At 35.9% G+C, this 18,765-nt stretch overlaps 1 protein-coding gene across 1 annotated transcript; it reads right to left on the bottom strand.

Annotated features, from left to right (window-relative positions):
• Positions 1-29: 29 nt before the first annotated feature.
• Positions 30-341, bottom strand: rprmb (reprimo, TP53 dependent G2 arrest mediator candidate b). Its single transcript, XM_046860009.1, has one exon. The coding sequence runs from the start codon at positions 339-341 to the stop codon at positions 30-32; it is 312 nt and encodes a 103-aa protein (XP_046715965.1).
• Positions 342-18,765: the final 18,424 nt, after the last annotated feature.

Genomic DNA, 18,765 nt, shown 5'->3' with positions numbered 1-18,765 from the left:
AATCCCAGTCTATCTTTTTCCCACACCAACTACGACTCCAGGATCACCGCCTCGACGTCTTTGGAATATCTTCGATCCGTCACGAGGAAGTTGATCATTCCCACGGATTTGATCAGCAGGTTGCAGCCCAGAAAGAAGATGCCGAAGACCACGGTGAGCGCGAGCACGCACATCACGGCGACCTGCACCATGTTGGGGACGAGCGAGCCGCGCTCGTGCGCACCGCCATGCGCCGAACCCGAGTGCGTGACGCTCGAGGTCCAGGTGCAGCACGCGGGGAAAGGCTGCGCGCTCCCGCCGTGGAAACCCGCGTCCGTGGGGTTGAACGCCGTCCAATTCATTATCGCTTTTGCTTGTTGTGAAGAAAAAAATGGAAAAAAAATCCCTTTAAAAAAATATTTTCTTCTTGGAACTTTTGTCCTGTAGAGCTCGCGCATGGAAGTGGCAGTTTGTGTGCGTGAATGTACATTCTGCATCACAACAAATCTGTGGGACTTGTCCGAATTGGAGCACGTGCTTGTGGGCAGGATGAAGGCGTCCTCCCCTTTTCTTTTCTTTTTTTTTTAAATCTGACAATATATATATATATATATATATATATATATATATATATATATATATATATATATATATATATATATATAAGTTATGTCTGCTGTTTATGTGAACATTATAAGCCCAAAAGTCAATTTCCTCTTCTTTTTTTCTGAACTCCATCTTCATCTTTTTTTTTAGGAAATTTATTTATTATTGATTGAATATAGAAAATATTGTGGTTAGCATCCAGGGGTTGGGAGTTAAAATGCATAGAGTTTGTATGTATGCTTAAAGGGGTTTCCTCTGGGTACTCTGTTTTTTCCCCCTTGGAATAGGCTCAATGCTCCTGTGTAGGTTAAGTGATATAGAAGATTGATAGATGGATGGATGGATGGATGGATGGATGGATGGATGGATGGATGGATGGATAGATGGATGGATGGATGGATGGAAATGGTTTTAAGGGGGAGTCAATTCAATTCAGTTTTTTTTAGCACTTTTAACAATGGACACTGTCTCAAAGCAACTTTTTAGAGTTTGAATGCTTCATGGGTTTCCTCTGGGTCCTTTATTTTTTTAATTTTTTTTTTCCTGGAACAGGCTCAATATACCCTTGTGAGCCTGTGGAGGATAAGCAGTATAGAAGATGTATGGATGGATGGATGGATGGATGGATGGATGGATGGATGGATGGAGATAACTGAGATAATATGCGGAAGATGATTTGAGACGAACCAAGTCAAGTCAAGTCAAGTCAAGTTTATTTGTATAGCGCTTTTCACAACAGACATTGTCTCAAACTCAAACTCAAGAGGGAACCCATCCTCATCTGGGTTACACAGAATGTCAGTTTATTATAGTTCTATCATTGTTGAGGTTATCAACTGTTCACTGATGGGACACTTGAATGCAAAACTCTTCATGGCATTTGTTGACCTAAGGTATTGTAGCAGATAGATAATATTAATTAAAATCCAAAATCAGCTACTATCTGTTCTGCAAGGATATATTTAATACAGGCGAGTTATTTGCGTTAGTAAGCAATGCTAGCTTGAAATGATTCATTTAATAGCTAATGTAAAAGTAGTGCTAAATCTCAGATTCATTGATCAGAAAAAAATGAGTAGTAAACCCAGATTCCTTGTTGTTGGTGTGATATTATTGAGAATTTGTACTTTTAAAATGTAACTATTACATAGAACAATGCATGTGAAAGTTATTCTAAAATGCTAGTAGTATGCATTCAGGAAAGGTTTATTCCTTTCACACGCTTGTATATACCCCAAACCATTACAAATGTATAAAATGTGTTTGTATGTCACAGCAATGCAATTTTCCTCCAATTTAACCAAAGAATCTGTACACGTAACAATATTTTATAAAGATCTGGTTTGAGAAGTTTATTGTGATAGAACTCTAGTGGTCTCTAGTGTACAGAGACCTGATTTCAACAACACTGAACAGCTTCAGAATGATTTCAAGTATGGAAATGCAAACATTGTGTCCCAAATGTCCAAACACTAAATCTGTCTTGCCTGAAAGCCCTTTCTTCATCAGTGACAAAGTTTTATGAATCAAGATTCATTATTATTTGTTATACATTTGTCATATACACAATTATATACAATATGTTACATGCAGTGAAATGCAAACCTGACTATAACCCCCTAGATTGTTTATTTAAAAAAAGAAACAAATAAGAAAAGAAGAAGAGAGCATGCACAGTGGCTGGTCAGCTGTAAATATTTCAATAGTACATAACCCATATGTATAGCATTAAACATTCAATAACATTCAGGGCTATCATTTTAGATTTACTGCACAAGTCTACCAAAGAAACAAAGCAAAGCCTGAATATATTTTTTATTTCTAAAAATCAAATATATCTATGTTTTATGTTTATACATTTTTTCCATTATGTGGCATTTCTTTTAAATGACTAGTAGGCAGTTGTAACATTTAGACATGAACAAGAAAAACAGGGAACAGGGAAGATTTCCTGAAGCATATCCATTTCCCTTTCCTGTTTGTCTGAGAGTTTCAGTGTAGACATACCAATTTTGTAAAGTGGCTGTCAAAGTTTGGAAACGGCTAATCTTTTATCAATTTTGAGACTCATTAATATTCCTCTTGTTTCCATGCAACAAACTAGGCAGAAGCCAAAAACACAAGAATTGGACAGTGTATGCCTGGAAGAAATTTCTGTGGACAGATGAGTCCAAATTCGGACATGTTTGTCTCTAAAAGAAGAACTTTAATGAGACAGAAAAACAGGAGAGAATATGTTAGCAGGCTGGCTCACACCCACAGTCACACATGGAGGTGGAAGCGTAATGGTTTTGGGTTGTTCTGGAAAAGGGAAAGTTGAAGACTTATTTCTGGTGAAACAAATACTGAACCAGCATGGCTACTGTTCCATACTTCACTACAATGCAATTCCATCTGGATTAGCTAATTGGAACCGACTTCTCCATACAAGACCCGAATAATGACCCGAAACATATGTCCAAACTCTGTAGGTGTTATTTAGAGAGTAAACATGGAATTGTCTGCCCAGTCACTACACCTAAATCCTATTAAACTGCTCTGGGATGAACTGGATCACAATCGCAAAAAAAACGGCATTTCGTTCTTTTGTATACTGTGTATGTGGAAGAATGGCAATAATGCTTGGGATGAGTTGAGTTGAGTTGAGTTGAGTTGAGTTGAGTTGAGTTGAGTTGAGTTGAGTTGAAATGGAAAAAAGTCTCACCCCTTCCTTTTATAAGTGGTATAAGGAAGCATTTATTTGCATTAAACCTAAAAAAATATATATATAAATATATAATATAATATCACTTACTGATTCCTTAAGAACCTTTGCTGCTCCTTCTTAGATTATATATTGGCTAACTCTCTAGATGCTTAAACTTAGCATCCCTCTTTTTTCTCTTTTTTCTTTTTTCCCCCTCTTTTTATTATAGGGAGCTGTTTCTTGAGTGCAAAATCTGGTTTAAAAAATTCTGAGCTGGTATCTGTTGATGTTCTGTTGCAAAGTATAATAAAAGTAATAGAAAATGCTACCAAAGGGTAACATTTTATACCATATTTTTGGCAATAATTAACAATAATAAGTATATGAACACATATTAGCATACTAAGTAAAACTATTTCCATACTCAATGAGCAACATGCTACAGTCTACCTTATTCCCATGATTTCTTTTTGTGATCAACATTTTTTTATTAAAAGAACTATGTACAAGCAGATGCCATGAAGCCGACCACTTGTATAAAGAAAGAAAAATAAAAGAAATAAAAGTCAGATAGGCATAGTAATACTTTTCAACCTATCTAGCAACATTACAGCAATATTTGTCCAACTCCGAATAGTGTTGTCCTTTGCGCTATCGAGCCTGGCAGCGGTACCTTCCAACAAGACAATGTCTCTGAAGTATGAAAGCCAAGTGAAAGTTGTGGGAGTGGATGTTTCTATCCATCATTTCAAAATAGTCTTTTTGGCAGCAGTACTTGCAGCTGATATGGTCCTTTTTTGATGAGCATTCAACTAGAGAATGGAATCTTCTCTCTGATTTTTTTTTTTTTTACCATTGAAACATTTAGGGCACATGAAATCTATTAATGCATAGTGTAAATATATTATGGAAAGTTTCAGGGCATCGTTTCATGCATGTATCCCGGTACTACAGGTATCTCTATCTCCCCCATATTCTTTATACTAACCTAAGCCATGCATATTAAAATAAAATCACATTTTATTTACTTTCTTGAAAATCATATACAAATATAAACATTTGTACATGGACTGTATGCTTTTTTTTTCAGTAACACGTATAATATATGCTTCATTGAATAAATGTAATATATATTAGCAATATGTAAAAAAAATGTTAAAGCACGTCATCTTGGACAATTTATGTGCAATCATTTCAGTGCAAAAATTGTTACATGTGCAATAACGTATAATTGCATCATTGTAGTCTGACTTTTTCCATTATTTGTTCACTGCTGCTACACACTTCATGGAGTATAATCAATAAGATTAGAAATGCATTGATTTTACAGCATCTATACTTAATATATATAGCGATAATAAGTATATTTTATTTAAAGCTTTTTGTACTATATTTTATTTTACTTCTTTAGACTAATTGTAATGTGAGCAACTGCAACCAAACAATTTCCCAGTGGGATCAATACAATATTCTGAGGGTGTGATGTTAATGCCACATATGTCATATTATATACTGTTTCACAATATACTATATGCTATATACATTAATAAAATTGTTATTGAAAAATTATTTCTTATTTGATTGAATCAGAAAATGAATGGATACTGGTGGTGACAATAGCAATAGCAGAGGTGTAACAGCAGAGGGCGGTGTTCTCCCTAAATGTAAGGAAGCAACGCACACACTCTGCTAACAGTGTGTGTGTGTGTGTGTGTGTGTGTGTGTGTGTGTGTGTGTGTGTGTGTGTGTGTGCATGCACATATAGCTACATATACAATACCTTACGTAATGCTTTGCAAACCAACCAACAGGATCTGCCATATTTTAAAAGCACTGCCACCAGCATTCAATTGAGCAGAGCAAAAAAGTCGAAAAAGGTTCAACCTTTCAGAAAAGCCCTGAGTAATGTCAAGCACCTTTAAGCACCAGACTAATCAGGTCACAGCCAACCAAGATGATTTCCACTGGGATAATTTGTCCTGTTAGTCTAAAGAATTACACAATACTTACACTCATGCAGCACTTAAGAAACACCTGTACTTGTATTTATTTATTTTTTATTTTATTGATTATCCAGTCATTCGGTGCATAGATTGACTTTTTTTTTTTCAATTTACACTCACAATATGAGCATTCTTCAGATTAGAAAGCCACAATATATTATATATAGCCTGTATATGAAGGACTGCAGTTTGGTAAGAGTTTATACTCTATTTAACATCAGCTCATAGAAATTCTAACAGTTGATTTGCGTTTTGATCCACTGTAATGAAAAGTTTAGGCAACATCTACATTATAACAAACAATGGATGAATATTATAGCAAGAAATTGCTATACAAAACATTAAACTATTAAAAAATAAAATAGCCAACAGTATGTAAACGCTCAACCACCATACTGACATCTGGTTCATTCCCAATGTCTTTGTACAGTATATTTATTCAGTCTGGGAGAAAATGACTAAATGAATAAAATATAGCTGTGCTAGATTGCTTTCAACAACAACAGAATGAAAAAAGCATTTTGTGGATAACACATTTCTTGTTAATATCAAAGATTTGAGTAATATAAACAGTCTGGTTTGAGCCAATATACATTCAGGACCATAAATATTGGGACATCGACACAATTCTAACATTTTTGGCTCTATACACCACCACAATGGATTTGAAATGAAACGAACAAGTTGTGCTTTAACTGCAGACTGTCAGCTTTAATTTGAGGGCATTTACATCCAAATCCGGTGAACGGTGTAGGAATTACAACAGTTTGCATATGTGCCTCCCACTTGTTAAGGGACCAAAAGTAATGGGCCAATTGGCTTCTCAGCTGTTCCATGGCCAGGTGTGTGTTATTCCCTCATTATACCTATTACAATGAGCAGATAAAAGGTCCAGAGTTTATTTCAAGTGTGCTATTTGCATTTGGAATCTGTTGCTGTCAACTCTCCAAGATGAGATCCAAAGAGCAGTCACTAACAGTGAAGCAAGCCAACATTAGGCTGAAAAAACAAAACAAACCCATCAGAGAGATTGCAAAAACATTAGGCGTGGCCAAAACAACTGTTTAGAACATTCTTAAGAAGAAGGAACGCACCGGTGAGCTCAGCAACACCAAAAGAAAACACCCTTCACAACAGATCAAATACACTCTCCAGGAGGTAGGTGTATGTGTGTCAAAGTCAACAATCAAGAGAAGACTTCACACATTTTTACTACTGAACAGTTCCCGTCCCCAAATTTGATCTCTACATTTCTTCATATCAGAAGACAATAAAAATCAGCTTGTTACCAAAAAAACCTTCCTTCTGGCTGTTAATGAAACTGATACTGCAGATTCCTTCCTTAAAACATCTATTTAGAGTTTGTTTTTTGCTGAATATAGCATTTTTATATATGATTCTTATTAGTCTTAGATGAGATGTGCAGCACCTGCTATATCAGTATGTTTGAACAAGCTGTTACTATAGAAACCTTAACGTGATTTACATATCAAACAAGCACATTTCCATGATCCTGTGAATTGCATTACAGCTGTTACTACGGTGCAAGGTGTACTCTTATAGAAAACTCGTAGCACCTTCTCTACTATAAATCTTGATAATAAAGTCTTAATTTATGAAGCATTAATTCCATCATCCTGTCATGTTAAGGTATGCAGGGTTATTGTATGATTAATACAATAAATATATAATTAATACATCTATAATATGATGTAATATTTTCCTCATGTACTATATAATAGCCTTTATTCGTCACAGTGAAATGTGCTCTTCGCATATCCCAGCTTGCTTAGAAGTTGGGGTCAGAGCACAGGGTCAGCCATGATACGGATCCCCTGGAGCACAGCGGGTTAAGGGCCTTGCTCAGGCGCCCAAGAGTGGCAGCTTGGCAATACCAGGGCTTGAACCCCCGACCTCCTGATCAGTAACCCAGCATCTTAACCACTGAGCTACCACTCCCCCAATATCATCCTGTGATAAATAGAGTATCACACAAAAGTGAGTACACTTCTCACATTTCAGGAACCATCATATCTTCTCAAGGGACAATACTGTATAAATGAAACTTGTCAAGTCAAGAAGCTTTTATTGTCATATCACTTTTTTGACACAGTTTTGACGTTCACTTAGGGTGTACTCACTTTTCTAGGCAGTTATTTAGACAATAATGGTTGTATGTTGAGTTATTTTTAAAGGACAGTAAATCTGTTTTGCTATACAAACTGCACATTGACTGCTCTAAAACAAGTTTCATTTCTACATTATTGTATGTATGTATATTACTGAGGAGCAATACAAAAAAAACCTGTGTAAACTTTAATCTCTTTTTCATATTTTTTCATGTTTTTAAGACCTTAACTTTCTCAACAAAGCTTTGAATTACACAATCAGTCACACTATATACTTTTTCATGCTTCTTTGGTCGACTAGGTTAAGAATGAAAGGTGAGCAGTTCCACTTAAGCATGGCCTTTTACTCAACCACAATAAACTGGAGTGTACCAAAAGTAAACAGGTTTTTTTTTTTATTTTAACACAGAAAGTCCACTTCTATGCAGTCTATTTTGTATGCTTTTTCTCCTACGCAAACCTTTCCATGTGTACATGATTCATTAGACCAATCCAGAGGGAGACAGACAGAGAGAGTGGGGGAGGAAGGCAAAGGAGAGAGAGAGAGAGAGAGAGAGAGAGAGAGAGAGAGAGAGAGAGAGAGAGAGAGAGAAAACCAAGGACATACTGCTATTCCTGTCTGGGTGTTTTTGTGCAGTGCCAAACTACACTCTCTTCAAAAGCTGCCTCTGTGAAGAGCTTTCTCCTCTCTCAGCACTTTATGTGTGTGTGTGTGTGTGTGTGTGTGTGTGTGTGTGTGTGTGTGTGTGCGCTTGTGATAGAGACAGAGCGAGAGAGTGAGAGAGGGGTATAGAGAGAAACAAAAAAGATGATAATGTAGGCACAGAGAGGAAAAGGTGTAGATGGGAGAAAGGGAGGAGAAGCAGAGAGACATGTAGAAGGGAAAAGAAGCGATTTGCAGAGGCAGGAGGGTGGAGTTGGTTTAGCAGATTTGACTCTCCAATTTAAGACCTCACATTTTTACGTCAAAAGATTTATTTTTCAAAAGATTAATTTGAAAAGTTTTTTTTTTTATCATTGTGCCATCATCCCTCATCATCTCTAAGCATCCTGGTTTGAGCCTAAGCTTGGCTTACTCCCTGAGCAGAATTCCCTTTTTTTTTTGCATGTCAGTGTGTATCTTCATCTTTCGAAAACACGCCGTGTAGGTGGATTAGCTACTAATTAGCTAATGTGTGCGTGCAGGGCGTTCATTGCTCTGAATCTCATAGGAATAAGGAAATGGAAAGAGAAAGAATGACTTAACTAGAAGATTGAGTTTGCAATCGGTAGCTTAGTGGTTAAGATGGTGGCCTTCTGTTTGGGAATGTTATGAGTTCAAATCCCAGCAGCACCAAGCTAAGCAAGGCCTGTAACTCTCACAGGCTCACACATATAAAATTTAGATAATTGTACGTCGCTTTGGAAAAGTGTGTCTGCCAAAAGGTCTAAAAGTACTTACAAATGTTGTCAGTTCATACTAGGAATTATGCAAATACATCATAAGTAGCAAATGATTGTGTATTAGAATTCTTATACAAAATGCTCTAGACTGGCATTTCAGCTATCACAGTGCCTCACGTCTGAATTCTGATCAGGTGGAAATAAAGGCCCTGATGAGGGTGGATCCATGCTGGGAAAGCCAGAAAAGTGTGGAGAAAGGTGTAACCTGCATTTGGCTCGACTAAAAGCCAGATGATGTTTTGTCCACATCTTATTATCATATGCAATGTGTTCTGATGTACACATAATACACAAATACATACATTATATTATCTAGATTTTTATATATTGTATATAAAATCAAATAATCAAAATCTTGATAATAAAATGCATTTAATCTATTATCTATTATGTGTACATTGGAGCACATTGTAAAAAGATAATAATATGTGGACAAAACATCTGTCTTTCAGTCAAGCAAAATGCAGGTTACACCCTGCTCCACAGTTCTTTCGCTAAACCAGCAAGGATCCACACACATCATGGACATGGGGTGTAACGGTACACATATTCCTACCAAAGGTTTTCGGTACAGGGCATTCGTTAGTCCTTTTTACATGAGGAACATAGCTTAAATCTGAGTTTCCTAAGGAACGTATTAAGTGGCGGACCAACAATGTCAGGGGTATGAAAAAGAATACCGTTTTATGTCCAGCTTCAAAATTTATCTTAAAAGCAGAAAATCCTGACAATTCTGCACATCAAGGGAGTGAATGAATAAAGAAATTAAGACATTTGTTAAAGTATGCTGAAATAGGAATAGTTAAGTAGGTCTTTAAAAAAATTTAATATTAAATGTAAAACACACACACATGCTTACATACACATCTGTGTTACCCAAATGGGGTCTAACAAATGTAAACTATTTATTCAAATTTTTCCATTTATTTAATTTCATGTAATTTGTGCCAATTTAATTGATTTCTCAATTTAATCAATATAATAAAAAAAGTGTATTGCATAAATAAAATGTATTCTATTTAATTTATTTTTATTACTCAACCAAGCAGGCATTTTATTTTAAATTGTTTTCATAATTTTAACTATTTAAATGTTGATGTTCACAAATGTCAAAAAATAAATAATAATAAAATAATAATAATAATAATAATAATAATAATAATAATTAATAATAAACTGCATTAATTAAAAAAAATGACAAGCAATTTCATGTTTTGCATTTCTTCCCCCTAACCATAAACCAGAATAAATGGTCAAATAGTGTTATTTGTTTACATAATAAAAATAAAAAGTCTTCGTAGCTTTCATGGAGTTATTTTTAAAAATAAAAAAACATTAAGCAGGAAAATCAAGCAGGATTGTTTTCCCCTTTAAAATAATCTACTAACAGAATTTAACAAATAGAACCCTCTAAAGAAACTCGTGTAAATAAGCCAATTAAATATCTAATTAATATGTCATTTGGAATACAGTGCCTGTCAAAAGTTTGGAAATCTTTATGAGACACATACACATTGTTTTTATGCAAGAAATTAGGTACATTTCAAAAACACACCAAGAATTGGACAATGAATGACTGGAAGTTCCGTGGACAGGTGAGAATAAAATTGGACATTTCTGGCTTTAAAACAAGAACCTATTTAACATGGAGAACAGAAGACAGCAAACTGTCTAACACTCATCAGTCAAACATGGAGGGTAAAGCTGAATGGTTTGGGGTTGTTTCAGAGCAGGGAGAGTTGAAGACTTATTCCAGGTTAAAGAAATCTTCTTCTTCTTTCGGGTGCTCCTATTAGACCCACATTGGATCATCTGTCTCCATACCACCCTGTCCTCTACATCTGCCTCTTTCACACCAACTACCTGCATGTCTTCCCTCACCACATCCATGAACCTCCTCCTTGGCCTTCCTCTTTTCCTCCTTCCTGGTGGCTCCATTCTCAGCATTCTCCTACCAATATAACTCATGTCACTCCTCTGCACATGTCCAAACCATCTCAATCTCACCTCCCTCACCTTGTCTCCAAAACGTCCAACATGCGCTGTCCCTCTAATAAACTCATTTCTAATCCTGTCCATCCTCGTCACTCCCAACGAAAACCTTAACATCTTCAATTCCAGGTTAAAGAAAAAAAATGGCTACTAGCCTGTGGCTCATTGAAAACAACTTCCCCATACAACAAAATGATGACCTAAAGCATACATCCAAGTGGGAGGTGGTAGCTCAGTGGTTAAGGCATTGGATTTTGGCTCGAAATGTCACAGGTTCAAATCCTGCTCCTGCTGGGCCCTTAAGCAAGGCCGTTAACCCTCCTCTGCTCAGTTGTAAGTCGGAAAAAGGAATATCCAACTAGAACAACTTTGGCAAGTTTTACAATAGACATGGCAGACAAGAGTATTCTAAGTGAATGTTTGAAGGAACTTTCTGTCCAAATGCAGAGTGTGTATTAAGATGTTATTCATGATGAGGGAAGACTGTTCAATAAAAATTTGTTTGGTCAAATCTTCCTACTGTTAAATTACCTAGTTTGTTACATATAAACAAAAGGAGCATGCGTGTCTCTTAAAACCATAAAAGACTAAGTGTTGCCAAACTTTCAACAAGCACTGTATTAATAAACTAATAACACTGATTAGAGATTGAGAGATTGAGATTTCTGCAAGTAGAAAGCATGAAATGTTTGTATTTATTGACCTGCTTGAACAATAATGCAACGTTATAGTATTACAAAAAAATTCATATGAAGCAAGAAGAACTGCGTTTGACATTCAACCATTTGATATTATTTGCTTTGTTCTATACTTTGAGTTTGCATGCAGCACGGATTGTGCAGTTTATTGCACGTCATGAAAAATCTCAATTGGGAAGCAAAGCCAAGTGGTGCATCAGACGGTCAGGATGGTGGACATCTGAGGATGACACTACAGTCCCCTTCTGGTCTGGGATTTTGCTGGGTAAACAAATGATTGATATTGACACAGCTTCACAGCAAGTGAGAGGCTAGCGATATAATTCCACACTGAGTGCCACAGATTAAAGGGAAAAGTCTTCTTTTTAGTATTCTACAGTGAGGTTTACATGTCTCTGCACCACATACTGCTTTTGCAATGAAGTGCAATAAACGGCTTACTGCTAGGAAGTATAAAGTGCAGAATGTTCATATTATTGTTCTATTTTGACTAGCAATTTCTTAGTTGATTTCTTTTGGGGGGGGGGTCATTACTTTATGTATTAAAATTTATTCTAATGGTGACATTTTCATCTGAAGCTTGTCAGTGCTGTCTTTCAACATGACATCCAAGAAATGTGAATAGCAATAAAATAGGTGATTATAGGGGTTTTGTGGGGAATACAACAGAACATTTGTAGATACGTTATGATTATATTTGTAGTCATAATGCAGTATGAAAATATGAGAGAATACCAGCATTTATTAATCATCAGGATTAAATTATCATCTGAATCATAAAACATCAATTAATTAGCCTTAGGCCTTATTTGTGAATTAGCCTTAAGTTTAAATGATGCCTAGTTTGTTAATGTCTTATGCCAGTTTCACCTTATTGCCATGGTATTATTTATTAAATCTGCATTTGCCACCCTCTATCTGAATCATTTCAAGTATGACTGCGATGAGTTTTAGGGACTTGCATAAAGCAATCACAGCTCAAGGCCATGTTGTTGGCGTGCAACACTGCAGATCAATAACAGATCACGGCCATGTTCAAAACTCCAGCAGTCTGGCCCTGCAGCAGCTGTGTTCAGTCCTCTCACTCATCTCCTAACCGCTCAACCTGAGAAGCATAATGAAGATCCAACCAATGCCAAAGAATTTTAGTTACAGTGTTTGCTATTTGATTGATTGATTGATTGATAGTCTTGTTGAGAAATTTCTGGTACGCAAAGACCAGCTTTTTAAAATGTAAAATGTCTTTACATTGAATAAGTCAAGTCATCAAAGAATTGCAGTAATCCCAGTGTAAATGCCATGTAAACACGCAAATATATAGACATTTTCTGTCTCATTTTAGACATATTGTTAAACAAAAAAAAAATTTTTTCTAAGCTAAATTGAATTTTAAAGTACCCAAATAAAAAATAAAAAAAAAAGAGCCTAAGAATCTTTTGCAGGAAAGGACACCATATCTTTAACAAAAAATAGAAGTTCATATTAGGTAAATAAGATAAACAAATAAAAACCATTAAACAAAACAAAAAAAAAAAAACAAAGAAAAATGCACTGCCTAAATCTATTAATCAAAATACCACTTTCAGATCAAAAGCTCTTCAATTCAAAAGCTTCAGTATCTAAAGCCCTATGGTTATTGCATAAAGTTTAATTAAGGTAAGAATTTTTTTTAACCTAACATTAAAAACCCAATAACAATAGTCTGTAGATAAGAATTGTCAGCTCCTAATACCTTATTCATATAAAATTTGTAGGGCTGCCACCATAACAGCTAGAAGGACATTTAAAAATTCGGCACAGTCTTAATTAAATCCTGTCAGGAAAGCGGTTTAAATATACTCACAATAATAGTGTTAAAGGTAGGCGGAGATACATCCTTGCAGATAGAGGAGGATGTTAGGAGGATGTTTAGGCCTTGACATCACTAATCTTTATAATCACTAATAAAAGAAGTGGCTGCAAAACAACCCCAAGTCATCAGCCCTCCACCATTACGCTTGAGAGTTGGTAGAACATGTTTGTGATGATGAATGCGGTATGTTGGGTTTTTCAGGCAAGTCTGTAGGTCACATGATAGCAGGCTTGGTGTACCTTTTTTTAGACCTACATGGTGAAATGTTGTGGCATGCATAGTCTTACATGTTCTCAAACCAAGTGAATTAGAACAGTATATGACAGAAAGTACAAAACAAGGCTAACAAGGCTAAACATAAAGCATCAAGGGCAACAAAAAGGCTTCTGAGGGTGCTGCTTTCAGACAATAGGCTCTGCCTCTTCTGGCCAGGTTCTTGTTCTGATTAGTCTATTCCCAGCCACCATTTAATTACGAGTGACAGGAGGTTCCACTTATAGTAGGACATCACAAGGAGTCAAAGAGACACTAGAACAAAAGAGATGTTACACAAATAGAGACAGAAACACACACACACACACACACACGCACACACGCACGCACGCATATATATATATATATATATATATATATATATATATATATATATATATATATATATATATATATATATAGTGTGATCCTCGAACTCACAGGGGTTAAGTTCTGGTTAAGACCCCCTGCGAGTTTAGAAAATCCGCAAATTTTGGACGCATGTATATATACATAATGTCACTTTAAAACAATAATGTGTTTTCAAAAAATGTGAAAATAGTTTATAATGTTGATATACACACACACAAAGCTATGAAACACTCTTCATCAGCAGCATCTGCTGGATTCTTATATTTTCAGAAGAAAAAAAAAAATGAGGCCCTTTGCTTGGTCATGACTGTCACAAACAAATCACCAAGTCATTACTTCATGACTTTTACCCTTAAATAGCAAAGAATTGATACAATCATCTTTACAAATTCGGACTTTCGGAGATTATACAACCAAAATTACATCTGAGATGGTGATGAGTGGAGACTCTTTGCACTGCCATGTGTTCTTATAAATGTTTAATGATTCCATATGGCCTGGTCAACATTCCCTGCCTGTTCCAGACATTTGTCACATCCTGCAAGACATGATAGTGTATTTTTCTTTTATTCCAGTTCCATGGAACATCACATCTAAAGAAATTGCCACCAAAGCCAAATAGCTCATAAAATATTTGTTAAAGCTAAAAAGTATGAATTTTACATGCCCCAAATCCCAATGTTATGGTGCTTACCAACCGAAAAGGTGTTACCGTAGATAAAGTGAGGATGAAAGGTCAGGCAATCACAGAATGCCATATCCCAAACCCCAGACCCAGAAACCATCAAGTGTTTTTAGGGTTTATCACTTTTTCATTGACATTTCATCAGGAACATTCTATATCTGCACCATTCATCTCACTTTTATAGGAACAGACTAATGTGCACCACCTAGGACTTATGTCATATGTCATATGAGCATTTACCACTGCATTCATTCTAAAACACCCTGACCCCAACCTGTCATTCATTATTAAAGTGGATATTTCTGAAAGAGAAGCCAGGGTTATATACTGCACCTTAAAATAAACCTCCATTGTGGATAAATTGCTTTTGTGCTACTGACGTCCTCCAATGCCATGGCACTTCTGATCCACACACTACCTTCACATGCCATAGAAGGAAGCAATTTTCCAAAAAGATCTTCATTCCAAGTCTCTGTTTGTCTACAAAGCTGAGTTCATTTACAGAGGTGGCTGAAAATCCAGCAGTCCACTGGAGTAAAACTGCATATACTCCATTTTGTGTTTATCACAACACATGCTCAACATGTTCAGTCTTTTCTCAGGTGCTGTATCATGTTAGAGCAAATTTTGCTCAACGTTTGCAGAGTAGGTTGCGATGGCCTAAAGCACAAATGGAAAACCTTTTGGTAAACCTGTAATTGACTTTTTAAGAATTCCTATGAAAAGTGTTGTTTGCATCATACATATAGAGTACAGTCATCCCTGCTTTACTGCGGTTCGAATCTCGAGTCCCCCAGTTTATCGCGGAATTGCATTTGCCATATAACTATAGGGAATTGTTTTTATGGAGTTTTATGTTGAAATAATTAAATGTATTATCAAAATATTATTATTATGTAAAATGCTAATACTGTACAGTACTGTTTACACAAAAAATGCCATCTTTGGGGTGGCACGTGGTGGTTTTGGAACATAACCACTGCGATAAATTGGTGATTACTGTAAGTACATATTACATACATAGTTACTGCCATGTTTTGGTTGTGTTCAAAATATTTTTTTTTAATTCACAATAAAAGCAGACAGAAATGATAAGAAAGATTGTGCATACTACCTAAACCAGGCAATGTATGCCATTTAGGCAGTTTACACAAATGTCTTAGTTTGATGTGATGCACATCACCAACGATGGTGTAATAACCAGCCATAACAACAAAATGCTTCATTGTACACACAGCATTGCGTGTTTTACGTAGCGTGTTGTTCATGTGATGAAAATGTCACCATAAGAATTCAAATGAGACATGATTTTAAAATGTTAATGTACAAGAACTTAAGTGGCCTGCACAGAGCCCTGACCTATCCCTCCCAGCCCCCCCACCCCAACACACACATTGGGGATTAATTTGAATAGTGACTGCCTGACATCACTAGCCAATCTCACTAATGATCTTGTGTCTAAATGGGCAAATCCCAACAGTCCTGATCCAAAATCTAATGGAAGCCTTCCCAGAAGAGTGTAGATTATCCACGAATGTAGATTATCCCTTTCTTAACAGCTTTGTATAGTTGCAGTGCCTGTCAATAGTAAATATCCAGTTTTGTATGGTTTATGAGAGACACATGCATGTTTCCTTATTGATATGTAAAAAAAAAAACTTGATAATTTAACAGTAAGAGGATTTACTTTGACCAAAAAAATATATAAATGTACAGAGGTTAAACTTTAAAAAAGAAACTCCCTTAGCATTAGTAACAGCTTTACACACTTTTAAAATACTTTGCCATGCCTCTTCTTCCTGACGTTGTGATCCAGTTCATCCCAGAGCAGTTTAATAGGATTGAGGTGCAGGCCAGGTACTGCAAAAACTGTTTTCTCTTAATAATGCTTACAGAGCTTGGACGTATGCCTCTGATTATTGTCATGTTGTGTGTTGTAGACAGAATTGCATGGCATTGAAGTATGGAATGGTTGCCATATTGGTTCAGTGTTCCATTTACCTGAAACAAATGATGACAGTCACAGTCAAATGAGGATGGATTCCCCTTTTGAGTCTGGTTCCTCTCAAGGTTTCTTCCTCATAACATCTAAGGGAGTTTTTCCTTGCCACAATCTTTCTAAATGTGATCTTTATTTTTAAAAGTGTACTGCAGTAGGCTACTATGTGAGATGTGCAACTGAATCCATTGTATTTCTATTATGCTAATTCTCTTTCTGACAACTTCCCCAAAAGACATTTCCACAGATGGCCTGTAACACGTGCACCTTTTATAAGAAGTAGAACCCTGTCTTTTAATTAAACAGCTGCTTTTGGGTTTGAACAAAGACCTGTGAACACTGCAGTCTAGTTTGACATACGAGGTCAGTGGTAGTATGAAAGAATGGCTGAGCTAGTGACAAGCTTTGCGAGTGTGTGGGTTGGTGAGACGGCAGTGGTGGATGATGTGTGACGAAAGACAATGGTGATATCCAAGAGCAGTCCGGGAACAGTTCATCAAAGTGGATAGCGCCCACACCTCCAGCAGTGCACAATCAGACCTTTATAGAATGCAAGCCATTTAAATGCCTCTAAAATAACACACTAATGGTTGTGCTTATCTTTGCACTCTCTCAAAATGAAGAGGTAGATTCAGAGGTGAACACACACACACACACACACACACACACACACACACACACACACACATATACTCACAGCAAATACAGGAAATATAACAGCAAATGTCATTAGATGCTGCGTCACATATGGCATTTGAACACTGATGAATGTCCTCAGCTGTTTTATTCTGTTCATTCCAACACCAATGAAAGAATCACATCATGGACATGACTAAATCTGGTTTATTGCCATTAACCATAAAAAAGAGTGATTTAAATTGTTGCTTTCTTTGTCATTTACACATGACATTTATAAATAAAAATTCTCCCTTTTTTTGTTTTTGTGTCCTGGATGATATTTTAGATTATCTTCTATATAGCTATATATCATCTGTATATACACTGTGTATACCTTTTGTACAGTTGTGCATATAATGTATATATTTCCTGTTGTACATTCATACGTCACATATTTCTCTTCATGCTGAATATTGTGCTTTACACACATCTTGCTCTATTGTGTGTGTGTGTGTGTGTGTGTGTGTGTGTGTGTGTGTGTGTGTGTGTGTGTGTGTAGAGGTCATACATTAAATTATCAAGATTTTAATATATTTATATATATATATATATATATATATATATATATATATATATATATATATATATATATATATAGTTGTATATTTGCATATTGCTCAGTACTTGTCGGTTTGCACAATGTACAACTTGAACTAATGCTAAACTGCTTTTTGTCGCTGTAAACCTGTAAAATGCAATCAATATACAATTCTATCTATCTATCTATCTATCTATCTATCTATCTATCTATCTATCTATCTATCTATCTATCTATCTATCTATCAAAAACATAAACAATCTAATACACAATTGGGACAAATTAGGTGACTTTCAGCTGAATACCAAAATTTTGATTCAAGATTTTAACTGATTTAAATAAAGAAATTACATCATCCTGAACATACACTTCCTTCCTGCCCCCCATCTTTCCATTCCCCGAAGTTTCTCTAAGGTGCTGAAAGTGCGCAGTGGAGGGAGTTGGTGAACGCGAGGCGCGCGCAATGCGCAGGATCCGGTAAGTGTTTAACAATTCACTTTACGATTCAGTTCTTCTGAACAAAACCTACTGAATCTACAGCATGTAGGCGAGATTTGATTCCCTGCTCAGAGCGGGGTGGACTTAAACCCAGGCTTAGCCAAGGATCCAAAAGCCAAGAGACCCCAAAATTCAAGGACTCTCTAAAAATGCAGATTTTGTTTCTCTCTCTTTTGCTAAATAACGTGTGCCAAACTCAAATACTGATATAAATAGGTTTAATATAATGTTATATTCATAATATAAAACAAATATAAAACACACACACACTATATATATATATATATATATATATATATATATATATATATATATATATATATATATACACATACACACAATTAATTAATTATTC

This window comes from Silurus meridionalis, chromosome 1, assembly GCF_014805685.1.
Source record: "Silurus meridionalis isolate SWU-2019-XX chromosome 1, ASM1480568v1, whole genome shotgun sequence".
Taxonomy (NCBI): domain Eukaryota; kingdom Metazoa; phylum Chordata; class Actinopteri; order Siluriformes; family Siluridae; genus Silurus; species Silurus meridionalis.
The sequence above is the reverse complement of the archived record's forward strand: the minus strand, read 5'-3'. Positions and strand labels throughout refer to the sequence as shown.